Here is a 16,590-nt window from a genome sequence, read left to right as displayed (position 1 = left end):
GCTCAATCGGTATCTCCCTTTCCCTGATGCCCTTCAGCGGTTTGGCCTCCAACTCCCCTCAAAGTGCTCGTTTTGCTTGAATGGAGAGTCTCAAGATCACGTCTTCTCTGAATGCGTTCTAGCATCTCAGGTTTGGAGTTTTTTCGCCAGGGCCATGTGGGTTCCTCAGTCGCCTACGGCCGACACTATCTCCCGTTTACAGCAATGGTGGCTATGTCATCCTCCAGGCTCTGCACGGGGTAAGCTGTGCAAGGTATTGCCGTCGCTAATCTGTTGGGGCCTTTGGAAAGCTAGGAACATGGTGGTGTTTGAGGGCGTTGTTTTAACCCCAACTCAGGTTTGCTGGAATATTCAAACGCTGCTGCATCACTTGTCCCAGGTCCGGCCTTTCGCTCGAGTGACGCAGGATGACGGGGAGCTGGTCCGCTCGGGCTTATTTCTCCGACTGACGTCACCGAAGCGGATGGCCCCACGCTGGGTCCTTTGGGAATCACCACCTGAGGGGTTTGTAAAATTGAATGTTGATGGCTCATCTCTAGGGAATCCAGGCTCATCTGGTGCGGGAGGTGTGTTTCGTGACTCGGGGGGTAATGTCCTCCGTGGTTTCTCCTATTTTTTGGGCTCAAGGACAAACATGGAAGCGGAGGCCTCGGCATTACTGGAGGCTATGTTGCTCTCCACAGGTTACCACTCTCTGCAAGTTGAAATGGACTCTCAGGTTCTGATGGCTATGGTGAATGACAATGGACGAGTACCTTGGAAGCTATGGAAGACTATCTCACGCATCCAAGCCTTAGCGCTGGGCCGCCAGGTTACCTTCTCTCATGTCTATCGGGAGGCAAACGGGGTGGCTGACGCCCTGGCAAATCTAGCAAGTTCCACGGGTGTCGATCACAGCTTTGGGGCCTCCACCCTCCCGGACTACATACAGGGGCTAGCCCGCCTAGATAAGATGCGAATGCCTTATGTACGGTTGTCTTAGCCCTTCTGGCGAACATCTCAAAACAGAACATCTCTTGTGTCTATTTTTGAATAAATTTGGGAGTGGCGTCCCCCTCGTGTTCGAGGTTAGCCGGATTAAAAAAAAAAAAAAAAATTTCGCCTTAAAAAAAAAAAATTAGAGTTAATTTCTCATTTATCAATAGACGAAATTGCCAATTTCTCATTCTGGATGGTCGATCTCAGTGGTGTGACGGTGCCACCGTGTAAATTCGATTAGGCTCTTATTTGAGCAACGAAATAGGGGTATTTTGGGTACTCAATGCTGTGGTTGGAATAAAATTAACCAGCAAATAAAACTTTTGTGAAAAACCCAAAACCAAAACAAAAACTTTTTTTGGACAAAAGGTAGGGATTTAGTTGACGAGGTGCTAAACAAAATCAAAGCAAATCATGATGAATAAGAAATCTGAGGGCGTAGGAACTCAAAGGATGGAGGCAGTGGGCAATGAAATGATTGAAAGAATCAATCTTGAGAAAGGAGAGTCAAGCAAATTGAGTAAATTGAAGCAATTAAATCTTGTTTCTTTTGTTATGTTAATAGCTTAATCATGTTCGGTAGGGGTTTGTCCCTTTTCAAATAGTATGTATTATATTGCTATAGTAAGATTGAGTCAAATGTTGTTGGGAAATGGTTTTTTTTTTTTTTTGTCTTTTTTTGTGGAAAGGGGTTCATGTGGTCCCTGACCCTTAAATCTAATTTGTGACGTTGTTTTCATGTTTTTGAAAAGGAAGATAATAATATGCGGAACCAAGTGTTTGTAATTTAACAAATTACTGTTTCAAATTATTTTCATTTGCTTGAAAATAAAATAGGTAATGACTTCGATATGTTTAATCTATATATGTAGTTATCCACTATGGTGGGGATACGTTGAAGAACCAGAACAAAAATATTTTGGGGGGGGGTGTACCATGGAGCTTTTTGAGGGGGTTTTGGCCACGAAAATGAACATAGCTTTTGTGAGAGCTTTGGTCTTTTACTTGGGTGTCATAAAGATGTCAAATTCCTACTTGAGATGGGGGTTTGAGACTTAGACAAATAGACATTGAAGAGGATGTCATAGACACGGTTGGTATTGGCAAACAAAGTGCGAAAGTTGAACTTTACATTATCCATGACTTTCATATTAGATCCATGGATCCTAGTTCAAATTGCTCAAATGTTGAAAGTAAAGCTCCCACCTCCTCCTAAGGCGAACCAAAGGGTCGGTTTGACCGCCTGCCCAGTTCTCACCAGGACTACGGATCAAATCATTCATAACCTTACCAAATGGTCCAAGGAAGTTCGGGAAAACGAATCATCGGAAAGCGCAAAGGCTCGCGGCCACGTCAAAATCCGACCAAATGTTTTGGAATTTCTTGTTCAAGGTTCGCACTCGCTCGATTTCCCCAATAGATACAAGAAAGTTCATATAACCATAGAAACGTACAATCTCATACGAATACGCTTGAAACCCTTGATTAAACACTTATATACATATATACATCAGAGTCTTCAACAAGTTAACTTGAAATACAAGCCATAATAACCATACGTGTACAAAATTACAATTAGGGTTTCGGTTACAGAGGAGCATGATCAAAAGAATGTCTACACTAGCTCGACTCTTTCTTCAAAAATCATAGCTCTCAAAATATTGAACCCTGTAAGGAAAACAAAGATAATGGGAACGGGGTGAGCTTACACTCAATGAGTTACCACAATTACAAGTAGTCAAGAATCATGGCATTTCACTCTCAAGACACATATACACAACATATAAGGAAATGAACAAACACCTCAATAGAAAGGATACAGGTGGCTCTCAGGAGCCAAAATTCCCATTGCAATACTTGATCCCAGCTCGTTGACGCTCCATCAACATTTAAAGACACAAACATGACCGTAGACCCCACTTGAGATCAATGTCCGTCCACCGAACATACCCATTGCCGGGCCCGAATACCATATAAAGAACAGAGGTGGTAGTACTCGAATATACCGAAAATCCAGAGTCTCCAATACCCAAAAATTTCCCAGAAACAGACTACCGTGACTCGTTATCTAATCGGCCAGACCGGCTCGACTCGAGTAACTAGCTACAGGATTTGAACTCAGAGGTCACAGAAGGGTCGTTGGATACAAGCCTCCAAACGACGTCAGAACAGACACAAATAACAGATTCAAATTCACACAGTAAACAATCACACAGGCAAGAGAACGAGTGTGATAAAGTACACCCTCGTCTCATTCAGAATAAACAGAGTTCATAGTCATTCAAGTCACATATTTCAAGTACAAAGCAACCAGTTAAGCAACAAATCAGGGGAGTGATACACTCACCAGTTCAAGTAAAGATAACTTCAAAAGTTTTCTCCCAAAGGATGGCTTTGATCACCGTCACGTCCTAACAACAACCAAGGTAAAACAATTATGGTTCCCCTATCCACAAACCCAGGAACGGAATGCACAAATGAGGCTCGACTACAAGTCATGTGCCTAGTCAAGTTAACTACTAGGGCAAAGAAATAACAATGTGGCATTGGAGTAAAAAGGTAGCAGTTAGTCTTAAAAACATGAACAACCCTAAAACCTTTCGCTCAAGTAGCGAGTACATCCAACTATTCCTCGAGTGAAAATTTGGGCAGCACGCCCTTTGTATTTACTTATTTTTCAGCCATTTATGGCTTCATTATTTTTCTCAATTCAGCCCCAAAATTACACACAAATAATCTTACCACAATAGCCTTTCACTAGGTTCCATGTCATTCAATTACAAAACAATGCTAGCAATGCGACCGGAACTAATGTTCAAGACAAATAACAAAATAACAGGTTTGACATCTCTTGGTGTTTCGGTCACAACCGAAGCTACGGTTATCGAATTGGGGTAAACTTTATACCGTTTCGAAGCTAAGACAGAGAACTACATTTCTTATGAAGACAGAAACATCCAATTCATGCATTTTCAATATCCAAATGTGACATCTCAGAGGAAAACAAAAAACTGTCCGCAAAATAGTACATTTGGCAATCAAGGGTATTTTTGTTATTTCACATGATACAGTGATCTGATTGAGCTGGAAATTTGCAGACAGATAGTTAATACCATTTCCTACAACTTTCATGTTTTGACCTAAGCCTGATTCAGCCTCTAACATGGACATACGTGCAGGTCAGTAACAGGACAGTTTCAACCTTAAAACTGGAAATTTGAACTTTTACTCTAGAAATTCATATCTAACAAGTGCTCTATCATCAAAACCATCAATTACTAGCTCAATCACATCAATTAATAGGTAAATAATCATAATCAAGGCTGAAAATGTAAACCCTAACTAAACATTCCACCATATCATGCACAACTCACTAATTAACCGTCATAACCCAAGATTAAGAGTTTCTATTAAGACGAGAAAAAGGGAAGACAGCCAAGATACCTTCCAAAGAGTGCTTGTAGGTGAGAACCATACCACTTTCTTCCACAACTTTTACCACACAAAGCTTCCTAAGTACTAAAATGAAAGCTTAGTCGGTTTGGATTTTGGATTCCAACTCAAACAAGATGGATTCAAGATGAAGTTGCTAGCTTTCCTTCCTCTCTTTTTTCTCTTCAACTCAGGGCCAAATGTGCAGAAATGAAGGCTGAAATGAAGCTCCAAGAAAGATAAGAAGGTAGGAATTGATTGGGTCAAAGTTTAACAAGTATCACACTTTGATTGGAAGTCAAATTTTTTCTTCTTTTTCCTTTCTTTCTGGTCAATAATTTCGGCTCTCTCTCTAGGATAATTAAGGGCTGATATTTATGAAATAATAACAAGAGAATTAAGGTAATAAAGTGGTGGTCAAGTGGTGTATTCAATCGGTAGCGAATGGTACACGTTAGTTCAAACCGATTTTTCTTAAATCGCGTGTACTAGGGTTTTCACTTACAATTCACTAACTTATTATTATTACTTCTAATCACACACTTTTTCTTATCTAAAACTCACTCTTAACCACCAAATTCAGTACACACACCTCCACAATTAATCACACTAGCGGGTCCCACGTCCAATATACACTACTAACGTCACATAGACTAACTTGTACCGGAAAAATGTCTTAACAACTTAATTCCCTTATAAAAATATTTCAAAAATTAATATAACAAAAAAAGGTATAGAAATGGTATGCAAGAAAATAAAATAATGACTAGAAAATAAAGAAATTTTCGAGTCCTCACAAATATGTTAGATTTCTTATTTTTAGAATTACTTGGTTTAGATGACATGTTAGTTGTGTATGTCAATCAATGGTCTAACTAAATGATCTACAATGTGCTATAATTGTATATATCCTTGGATGAATTTTTTTCATGCTTATTTTTGTGTGTATACCTTTCTGCTTCTATGTGGGTTGGTGATTGTATCTTAATTAGCTATTGAAACCAAATATAAGAAGAGAACAATAGCTAAGACCCAAATGAACGTAAACACCATCCCACGGCTTCCTTCATTTTCATATACTTTCACTTTTGTTTGTTTTACGCATTATTAAGAGAGTTTAGATGGATGTGGCTAATTATGTTTGGCTTGAAGTGTACAAGGAAGATTTCAGCAAATCGTTCATACAGGCAAATCCTCTTCATAAGTTTCTATGGACGGTATGAACACCATCATTTACTTATTATTATGTTCTAAACTTGAAGAGCACATTGTTTATTCAGTTTTTATGACATTAATATTTGATGATCCAATTATTCAAGTTGTTAAAGAGGATGGTGAGAAGTGAAAGTCTGAAATTGAAGAATTGAGTGCAAGTTCGATATACATGAGTTTATTATCTATTATAGGAAAATAGCTTATCAAATTTAAATGCTTTGATATTTCAAATGCTTTGACAAGCTTATTTGGACAAAGCTATAGAATTCAAAGCAGAAAATAAAGAAAGGTCTGAAATTTAATGATGATGGTGCTGAAAATTAAGATGTCAGCGTTTGGTTTGCAAAAGCATTGGTAGGAGTTGTACTTTCTATCTAGCTGCTCTGTCCTTATTAATTTTTAGATTTTCCTAATAGTGTCATTTTGAACTTGTTTTGCTTTTTCAAGGTGAAAAAGATTCAGTAAAAAAGTCAAGAAAGAGATTGTAATTTATGTTGCCTTTATTGTAGTATTGTTTAATCATTTTTGGCAAAATTTTAATATCTTAATTACCAAGCAACGATGGATTATAATCTCCCAAAGAAGAGAAAAAAAATAAGAAAAGGTTATTGAGAAGTTTTATTATTGAAGGTAAAGATGTAGAATATTTATACAATGATAAATTTCCAACTCTAACCATATTACGCATTTCTAATATCTTTTAAAATCTTTTAGAATAACCAAACTACAATTTTACTATTTACAAGTTTCATAATAGGTATTCACCTCCACGTCTTGTGTAGGTTTCATCCCTATTGTTTATCATAAGGGGGCAAGACTCGGCTTTGTGATTACCTCAAATTTCATCTTTGGTAACCTTCGTTCCCTATATCCTTCTATAGCTACAGAGGTAATTCAAAGTTTGATATTCCATATCGAACTTCTACCCACCCAACCCCTGAAAGACGGTCACCCTTGAAACAGCTGCCCTCCTGTTTGGGGGTATGACGCCCCGAAAAAAAATGAGTTTGAGAACCCGGAAATTTTCTAATTTTCTAGGGTTTGTTTTAAACGCCCGCCTTTTCTACATTTTCTTGATTAGAAAAATTCCTCAGATAAAGTTATGAGCAAAGATAGTTTTAAAATGATTTTTCTAGTATCGGTTAGTTTTTGAGAAATTAAAAGCGTATTTTGGATGTGGGACCCGCAAGTGCGGTAAATGCATTATATTTTTGACAACTTGTTGGAATTTTGTATTAAGTGATATTATTTTACAATGTGTTAAGATATTTGTATTGGAGAGACAAAAAGATAAGATTAAAACCCTAAAGGACCATTTGTCACAAAACCATTGGACCTTGACTTTTGACCAAGACTTTTCTAACTTTACTAAAACCAATTTGGACCCAATTTCTCTCCATTTTAGCTTGTCTTGGATGAAAGAGAGAGAAAATCCATCATCTTGCACTTCAATTTCTTGTCAAAATCTTGAGTTCCAACCGATTAAATTGCAAATCACTCCATAAAACTTGCTAGCTAAGGAAGATTGAAGCTCTTGGTGGAGTTGTTTTGGAAGAAAAATCCCTAAGTCATCACCTTTCTTGATATTTGAAGGTATCATGTCTAGCCATCCTTTCTTTGTTCTTGATTATGCTAAATTAGAGACTTGTGATGGCTAAAGAGATGGTTTGATGGATTATATTTTGAGTTGTGGTTGGATGGATGAACTTTTATTATTTTTGGGGATTTTTCTGTTTTAATATGAGTATGACTATGTGGTTATGTATGATGATTGGAAATGATGTTTAATGATTCTAGAAGGTGGAAAAAGTGGAAGATTGCAAGTAAATTCTGTTTTGGAAGAAATCTGGAAAATTAGGGTTCTTGGTTCTTCATTCTGTCCGAAATTTTAGATCCTAGATAGAGGCCGAATTGGCCTTTTCTTAAAACATAAAAGTTGTAGAGAATGACATTTTAAAGGTTTCTACAAAATTTCAGGTCAATTGGAGTACCGTAGAGTGAGAAAAGTCGAAATTACTATTGCTGTTCTGGTTTACCTGAAATTGGGATTTGCGACTGTAATTGGTTGTTTTGGCTGGAATTGCTTCCGAATTGGTTGTTGAGGTCTTCTGATGACATGTATCCCTGTTTCTTAGCTTTTATATGGTTTTGGAATTTCTGGATTTGGACTTGGAGAGCCTGAGTTATGATGTTTCCGCTGGAATGCGTTCTGTGAATCTGTTTTTGTGATTCTGGTATAGTTTCTTGCATTTTTGACCTGGTTACACTCGAAACTGGGTTGAGTGACCTTCTGTAATATTGTACCCCTATCTCTTAACTTCGAAATGGTGGGTCTTGAACCTTCATCCGACAATCGTAACGCCTTTGGTGCCATTACCGCAAAATGACGTCAAAACTGTTTTTCTGGTTTTGAGCTTAACTTTCATTTCCGGACTTTTCCCTAGCTTGACTTGTACTAGTACTACTTGGAGCTTGCTGAATGGCTATTGGATGAACTTGTTGTTGTGTACCTTTGGGTTGGAATGAGAAAATAATGAAGCCATGATGCCTGGAAAAGTTAGCAAATTCAGGGGAAATGCTGTCCGAACTTTTAAAGGATTTGTTTGCATTGAGTTTGTGATCTAAGACTTGGGTTTGAGCAAGGCAATGATACATGATGGATGATTTCTAAGCCATTGAGGTGAGTGACCCTAAACTATTTCCAAAGTACTTGTGAAACGTTTCTTGCATTATTTACTTTTGAACTGTTTCCAAAGTTACTTTTGAACTGTTTTCTTGCATATCATGCGTGCTTGCACATGAGTGTTCCTTGTTGGCTTGTTATTATTGATTGATAATGTGTTAAGTGCTTTCAATGATTGTTAAAACGAGTTTTCTAGGCGAGTGTGTACTTTATCGCACTCGACCTAAATAAATGTGAAATTTTCAATGATTAATGATTAAATGCTAGTTGCGCATGATTGTAAGCCGTTTGGCTGAATTGGGCCCTGCCCTTCGTTACCGATCGACTCGAGCCAGAAGCGGACTCGGTCGGGCGATATGGTGACCCTGGGTGAATTTGGTATACTCGAGTATTACCTTGTAGTCCGGCTACGTCCGGATGGGTGGAGACCGGCCAACGCCCGGAAAAAAAAAAAGATGAACGAATAAAAAGATGAACGAGGGATTATTTATAAAAAATGAACGTATCCTTTTCATGAATGTTACTATCGCTTTCCATTGTACATGTTTCTTGAATTATTGATACTCCATATTTAATGTTTTGTAAATGCTATAATCGTTTCTGGACTTATCATTTGATTTATGACATCATTGAAAAGAAATATTGTTAAACCGATTTGATTACTGATTTTCTGGTTACTCGCTGAGCTTCTAGCTCACCCCAAAAATATTTTATTCCCCTCCACAAGGCTCAAGGGGAAGACAGGACTTGTTGTGCTTATTCACGTGAATGGATGGCTTATATCTTGTACAGTTTTGGATTTGGAATCATTTGATGTATAGTTGGGAATTGTTTCCGCTGCATTTGTGACATGTAATTATTGGAGACTTGGATGTGTATTTGAGGTTTATTCTTGTAATTCATTTGAGGACTTTAGTGAACGACTGAGTCCCGGCGAGAGCCGGGCAGGCGGCCCGCCGAACCCTCTGGTTCGCCTTAGGGGGAGGTGGGGTCGTCACAGGGGGGCTCCCTTCCGCGTGCACCCGTTAATAGTAGATCTCCTTTTTATCTTACATGGTAGTTCATTATAGATATATATATATATGTCCATTGTACTGATCTAGATTTATAGATCAATACACAACTCTTGTGACAGCCCCACCTCCCCCTAAGGCGTACCAAAGGGTTCGGCGGACCGCCTGCCCAACTCTCGCCAGGACTCAGTCATTCACATCAATCCTCAATTGAAACCAGAATAAACCCACAAGACTAAACATAACAACGATCTAACAACGATCCAAAACTTAAAGTAAAACTTATATACATTGCTATCTCAAAAGGGAGTACAAACATTGAATATACAAAGGTTTTCGATTCACCATACATCCAACCCGTGCCGAGCACTAGGGCGAGAACCATCCCAAAAGAAACCAGACTAGGCTAGTCGATACACAGCTCTCGTCCTTGCTCGCTTTCCCCTGTTAAGGAAAACAAAACTAAAAGAATGAGCTAAAAGCTCAGTGAGGTTCCGAACACATAAGCAACAAGAAGTTCAATGCATTCATTACATATAACCAATAATTCAAGATACAAATACAAAATAAAGCGATAAACACATTCATTAAAAGGATACGGGCTCACAGGGAGCCATATATTCGTTCGTTCGTTCGTTCTCCTGTCATTCCCCTTATTCCTCCGGTCATTTGTATAAAATGCATTTTTGGTAAATAAAACCCTTGTTCGTTCTTTCGTTTCGTTCACCCCCTCCTGGAAATTGGCCAGGCTCCACCAGAATACAAGGTAATACTCGAGTATACCAAATTCACCCAGGGTCACCATATCGCCTGACCGAGTCCGCTTCTGGCTCGAGTCGATCGGTAACGAAGGACAGGGCCTAGTTCAGCCAAAAGGCTTACATCATGCGCAACTAATGTAGCAATCATTAAATCATTGAAAATTTCACGTTTCATTTAGGTCGAGCGCGGTAAAGTACACGCTCGCCTAGAAAACTCGTTTTGGAAATCCTCGAAAGCACTTAACACATTATCAAACAAGAACACAAGTCATGAAGTCAAGAAAAATATAGCAAACAAGGAACACTCACCTATTTACGCAAAACAACGTGCAAATATCCTTCCGAATATTACCTCAGTCACCGAGAAAACCTAAGAGTAAATGAGAAAGAATATTACAGTCTATCTAGCACAAACATATCTAGCACAAACAATTAGGTGAAATCGAAGAAACCCAACAATTGATGAATAGAACGCATAGAAATGACTTTAAAGTGAAACGAGGGCATTTGGACCGGTGGACGGAAATAGCTAGGGTTTCATAAACTAAACGCAAAACCAAACAAAAAGGGGTATAAAATTTCAAATGGAAAACACTTGAACCAAAGACATGTCGGAATCCAACTATATAGACTAAGAAATATTGTTTTAGGGATTGTTTATGTGGTTCAAAATCATCTCATATTCAAGTAGATATTATAGACTAAATGTCTTAATGAAATTCATGTAAAAGGGAGGACAAAATACCCAAGAAAATCCCAAACCACTCCTTTTTATTTGGGTAAAAGTAAGTGAACATTTGGAGTTTCCAATTGAAGAAGGATCATGTTTTAAGTTGGAAAAAACGGTCATAGTATTTGCCAAACGAAAATATACAAGTTCAAGTAGAAACTTGGCCCTCGAGCGAAAATTTGGGCAGCACGCCCTTTGTATTTATCTATTTCCCAGCCATTTATGGCTTCATTATTTTCCTCAATCAATCCCAACATTACACACAATATAAATAGCCACTCAATAGGCTCAATGTCATATGATTACCAAATCAAGCTAGGACATGTGCGGAAATGACGTTTAGGTTGGAAAACAAAAGGCAGATTTGCTGTTGTTTAGCGGAACTAACACAACTGAAGCTACACTAGTCGGATTGAGGTGAAATGTACACTGTTTCGAAGATAAGAGAAAGGGCTACAATGTTGAAGAAGGCCACTCAGTCCAGTTTGGAATGTATCTAGGTCAAATTTACTAAAACAACCCCAGATTTTCCAGTTCGCAGTTCAACTAGCAGTCCGGATTCATTCAATCATATCTCAGCACATACAACTCCAATTCAAGTGATTCCACAGCCATTTGAAAGATAAGATACAAGGCTATAAGTCTTAAAGAGACATTGACAACCAAATCAATAGTATTCCTGGTCAAAACAACCAATTACAAAAGCTGATTAGCATGTTCGGATGGAAACAGGGCAGCAGGGGTATTTCGGTCTTTTCACAGGCTACGTTACTCCGATTGAGTTGAAATTTTGCAGGCATCTATAAAATATCATTCTGTACAACCTTTATGTTTTGTTCCAGGCCTAATTCGGCCGTTAACATAGGGCACTGAAACCGGACAGAACTGAAGCATACAATTCCAGAAATCTGAAATTTTGGGATTTCAAGGGCAATCTCTTCATTTTCTTGATTCAATCACTACCACAACCTCTTATACAAGCCTATATACATCCTATACCACTCCTACAACAAGTATAAGAAGGAAATCAGTCAAACCCTAGCTTACATACATCACCCCAAAATCATCACAACAACTTGTATAGCTACTAATCTAACCAAAACATGAGTTATATAACAACTTAAACAAAAATAAAAGAACCAAAGCCATGGGTCAGACCTTATACCTCAACAAAAGGGCTTGCAAGAGTAATACTTCACCTCCTCTTGAAATTTTTGGTTCCCTTAGCTTCCCAAGTTCACAGCTCACAAGTTAATCGGTTTAGTTTTCCTTGGTTGCACTCAAATGGTTGGATTCAAGATGGATTGAAGGTTTTCTCTCTTGCTCTCTCTCTCTCTCCCTTGCTCGGCCAAAAGACAGAAAGAATGAAGGAAAATAAGCTGAAATGAAGGATAAAAGAACAAGAAAAAAAATTATTCAAAGAGCCATAGGGTGGTGACACTTGTCACCACCAAAGCCATGCAAATTTCTCTCTCTTTCCCTTGCATTTTTGGCCACAAATTTTGGCCATATGGATGAGTATGAGGGGGGGATATTTTGCAAAAATATCAGGGGTATGTGGTGGTAAGGAAGTGGTAGTCAAGTGGTGGGTTCAATCGGTAGTGATCGATACCCGTCGGTTTGACGCGATTTCTCTTAAATCGCGTATACTAGGATTTTTAGCTTATAATCACTAACTTATTATTATCACTTCTAGTCATATAGTATTCCCTCATCCAAAAGTCACTTTTACCTATCAAATTTGATCCTCACTCCGTACCGAATAATCATACTACGGGAAAACGTGAAACCCTAATTCGCTCTTAACTTGGAAACGAAAAGTGAAACCCTACTTCCTAGGTTCATTTGCACCTATTGAGGAATGATTGGGTATTAGGGCCATAATAAATGAATAATTTCTAAATAAAAGGCATTTTTAAGAAAAACGTGAGGAATTTTACAATTCCAGTGATTAAAATTAGGGTTTCAATTAAAATATGAGTGATTTAAGAAAACCGGTTAGTCACAAGTAAATTAGGGTTTTTGATAAAAATTTTAGGGTTTCTAGTCTTTTAAAACAAAATAAGGTTTTAAATCAAATCCAAAGAAATACATTTTAGTATTTTCTTTACAAACAACCTCCTAATTTTCGGGGTATCACAACTCTCTTCAAGCTCTTATGGATCTACACTAGGAATATCATAATAATCAAAGAAAGATAACTATTACCCCACTTCCCTCTCTAGCTCTAATACCAGGTGGGATGAGGGATTAGCACCTAAATTAGAAAAATAATAAATAAGAGTAAGGAAATGGGCCGCAGTCGGACCGCCACTAGTAGATCAAGTGGTATAACCGGTCATGAACAAATATATAAACAAAATATGTAAAACAAATAAATGAATATAAATATGAGGTGGCTTAGCCCACCATCCAACATAATATAATTGAATATAAGATTGAAAGAAAGCTTACAAAGGTTTGCCGGAGTGTCGGTACAAATCTTCAAGACTTGTCTTGAAGTTTTCCTAACATTAAGATTGTTTAGAGAGAAGGAGGAGAGAATTTTTCAAGTCTAGAGAGAGAGAGATTGAAGAGAGTTGTAAAAATATTATATTCAAACACTCCATCTATGTTCCATTCATAGATGCTGTTTGCATTGTATGAATTCTCGCAGATGTTGGGTTTTTCCTCAAGGAGAACGTCTGGATAGGTAGCTCGAATATAGTATACTTTTTGGGGATTTTTCCAGTTGGGAGTATGATTTTGTGAAAGGAGGTTTGTAATTTATTTAAAGTAGGAGACTCTTGGAGGTCTTCTTTGGTTATGGTGCAGGCTGATTGGCTAACAATTGCGGATCCTTGGTTATTTGATCCTTGTTTGGATATTGGGGTAGAAAAGGATTATTCGATTTTGGCTCTTCGTTTTTCTAATTGGTCCAGAGGCTTGATTTGGAGGTCTTTATGAAATTTGATTGGTATTTCATAAGGTTTGAAAAGTGTGAATGAGGAAGAGGTGTTTGTGAAGGAGTTTTAGGGATAGGTCTAGTAAGGAGTTATTCTCCAAGTGTTTGTAAATACTTGTTGGTGTAGTCATGCTGTTCATATATTCCTTGGATGTCCTTGGCATTGATTGCTTCCTCATCTTGGGCAGTTTTGAACTTGAATGGCTTGGCATTAATTTCTATTGATTTATATGAGAAGGTTATTGATTTTGGTGGCAGAAGTTCTACTTTGGATTTCTCCCTCAACTGTCTGCCACATTTTAACTATTTTTGCTACTCGAGAGAAAGGATAATCAATTTTGTTTCTTTGAGAATATACTTCAAACCATTCAAAGAACTAGATATGTTGCCTTATTCTTCTCAAAAAGTTGTAGAATGCTTCTTGTATTTCTTGTCGGGGTTTTCCTTTGTATTTCTTGAAGAACCATGTTCTTTCCGCATAATTATGTTATGCATAAAACTCTGTCTTGAGGCTCTATTTGTCAACCAGGTACTCAAATATAAGTACCCTTAACTCATCAAATTGAGGTCGATTGTCAGTTATGAAGGAATATGTAGGAGACCTGGAAGTTCTTTCTTATCAGTGTCTTCAAAGGATCCATCTTGGATTTTTGAGGGGGTAGGTTTGCTAGTTGCATATCTTGCTTGTGGAATTTTAGAAAAGAGATCCAAATCTTGGAGCCGAATTGAGATAGAGGAGGTTGAAGTTCTTTCTTAGATTGATCTTCTTCTTGATACTAAGTGTCTAGGCATATCTATACTGGTTGTTGATGAGGATGATACTTTAAAACTTATTGATCTATTGAATTTGATTTGGATAGCTCCTGAAGCAAACTGTCTGATACTTGAAACTATAGTATTTTGTATTGGTTCTGCTGGTGCTACTTCAGGAAGTATCCAACTTTTTGGAAGTGTGACCTAGTTTTAGGTGATAGATCTTGGAACAGTGATCTGAGATCTAGCCAGTTTTGTTTGGAATAAGACTTTTATCCTTTTTTGTAGCATTTTTAGGGCTCCTATTCTGAAAGATGAATTCATAGCCTTGTATTAGTTCCTGTAAATGATAACTACTGGTAGAGTCCCAGTCTTGACTCTATAGTTAGCAGTTTTGATATTTAATGTTAAAGTATCTAGAATATTTTTATCTGTTAAAGAGATTGTAAAGTTTGGAAAGCAATCAAAATATACTGGTCCTCCACAAAGGCTGGTTTCTGCCATTTCTAGAAGGGAATCATTGAATTCTAAGAGCCTATTATCTCTAAGGCAGAGGAGTAAAAATGTGTCTAATTCTTCTCTTGTTAATGGTTTGGCTGCAATTTGTACTAATCCAAAATGAATATAATTATATTTTTTTTATATTTTTCTATTGTTCTTTTGGATAATAGTTTGATTTTTTCATGGTTTACAACTTTTTTTTCCAACAAACGGTAACAAGATTTATATTAACACTTGAAAATACAAGGGTTAATTACAAAAAGGGGCAACTGCCCTCGAATCATTTTGAGCTAAGTTGGTTAGCCACACTGGGGAATGATTTTCCCAATCCAAGTCATTAACTTGTTTTACTACATGTTAAGCTAGCATATGACAACATTGGTTTCCTGTTCTATGGACAAAAGAAGAACTGCACAGTTTAAAGTCTGTCCTTAATTCTACAATGTCTTCCAAGATAGTTGCTAGGTGTCCCTCCTACATTTTGCTTGCATCTATTTGATCCACCACAACTTTGCAGTCTGTCTGGACATCTATTTTAGTCCAACCTACATTTTTGGTCATCGTTAACACTGCTCTTACAGCTAAAGCTTCTTCAGTGCTTGCTTCTCCCCTTTTGTGTTCTACCAGCCCCTTTGCTTTAAGGATCTTCCTTGTCCAGTTCCTTGCAATAATACCTTTCCCTATTCTAATCATGTGAGCTGAGATAGCAATGTCTGTGTTGATCCTAATGACACCTTCCTTTGGTCGCTCCCATTTCCTTTGGTGTTGCTGGACTGTGTGAGTGCTGCTGCATGTTTCTCCTTCTTCTGCATTTGCTTTGTCGAATTCCATCCATTCCCTTTGTGCTTTTTGCACAATCTTTAGAGCATATCTTGTTTCCTCTTCAAAGATCCTTTTGTTTCTTGCTTTCCACAGCTTCCACAATATGATTACAGTGAGGTTTATGTGATCCGTGCCTTGTTCCTTTGTTCCCGTCATTACTGCTTGCCACCATTTCCAAATATTGTGCTGTAGGTTTTCGAATCCTTCCCATTTGATAGGAGCTAGTTTCCATACCTTCTGCGCTTCAAGACAGTAGAATAGCATATGTTCCAATGTTTCAATATCTTCACCACAATCGTTACAGATGTTGTATACTTTTCCTATTCTCATGTAGATTAGCTCTTTGAAGGGAAGACAGTTATTTAAACACTTCCACATGCAATGTTTGTGTTTAAGTTTGATGTTGAGGCCCCACATCTTTTTCCAAACATTTTGTTTGCTTCTTTCCCAGCTTGTTTCTGCTCTTTCAGCTTCTCTCGAACCTTATTGTTCAGCTTCCTCTCTATCCAGCATGTAACCAGATTTAATAGTATAGCTTCCTGACACAAAGTGTTTCCAAAAAAATCTGTCCTTTCTTTTGAAGTAGTTGATGGGAATGCTTGCTATCATAGTTTCTTCATGGTCTACATCTAAGACTATAGTTTGTTCTACTGTTTTGATTGTATAGCTTGTAGCATCAAACATTCATTTTTATCTTTTTCATAAATATCAGTTTGAGTATATTTAGGAATCTCTCAATTGTCTATGTCTTGATTAAT

At 37.7% G+C, this 16,590-nt stretch overlaps 1 protein-coding gene across 1 annotated transcript; it reads right to left on the bottom strand.

Annotated features, from left to right (window-relative positions):
* Positions 1 to 15,484: 15,484 nt before the first annotated feature.
* Positions 15,485 to 16,162, bottom strand: LOC113769183. The gene has a single exon (XM_027313651.1). The coding sequence runs from the start codon at positions 16,160 to 16,162 to the stop codon at positions 15,485 to 15,487; it is 678 nt and encodes a 225-aa protein (XP_027169452.1).
* Between the last annotated feature and the right edge of the window lie 428 nt (positions 16,163 to 16,590).

The sequence above is a fragment of the Coffea eugenioides genome, chromosome 4 (genome assembly GCF_003713205.1).
Source record: "Coffea eugenioides isolate CCC68of chromosome 4, Ceug_1.0, whole genome shotgun sequence".
NCBI lineage: Eukaryota > Viridiplantae > Streptophyta > Magnoliopsida > Gentianales > Rubiaceae > Coffea > Coffea eugenioides.
This window is presented reverse-complemented; position numbering and strand designations above follow the sequence as displayed.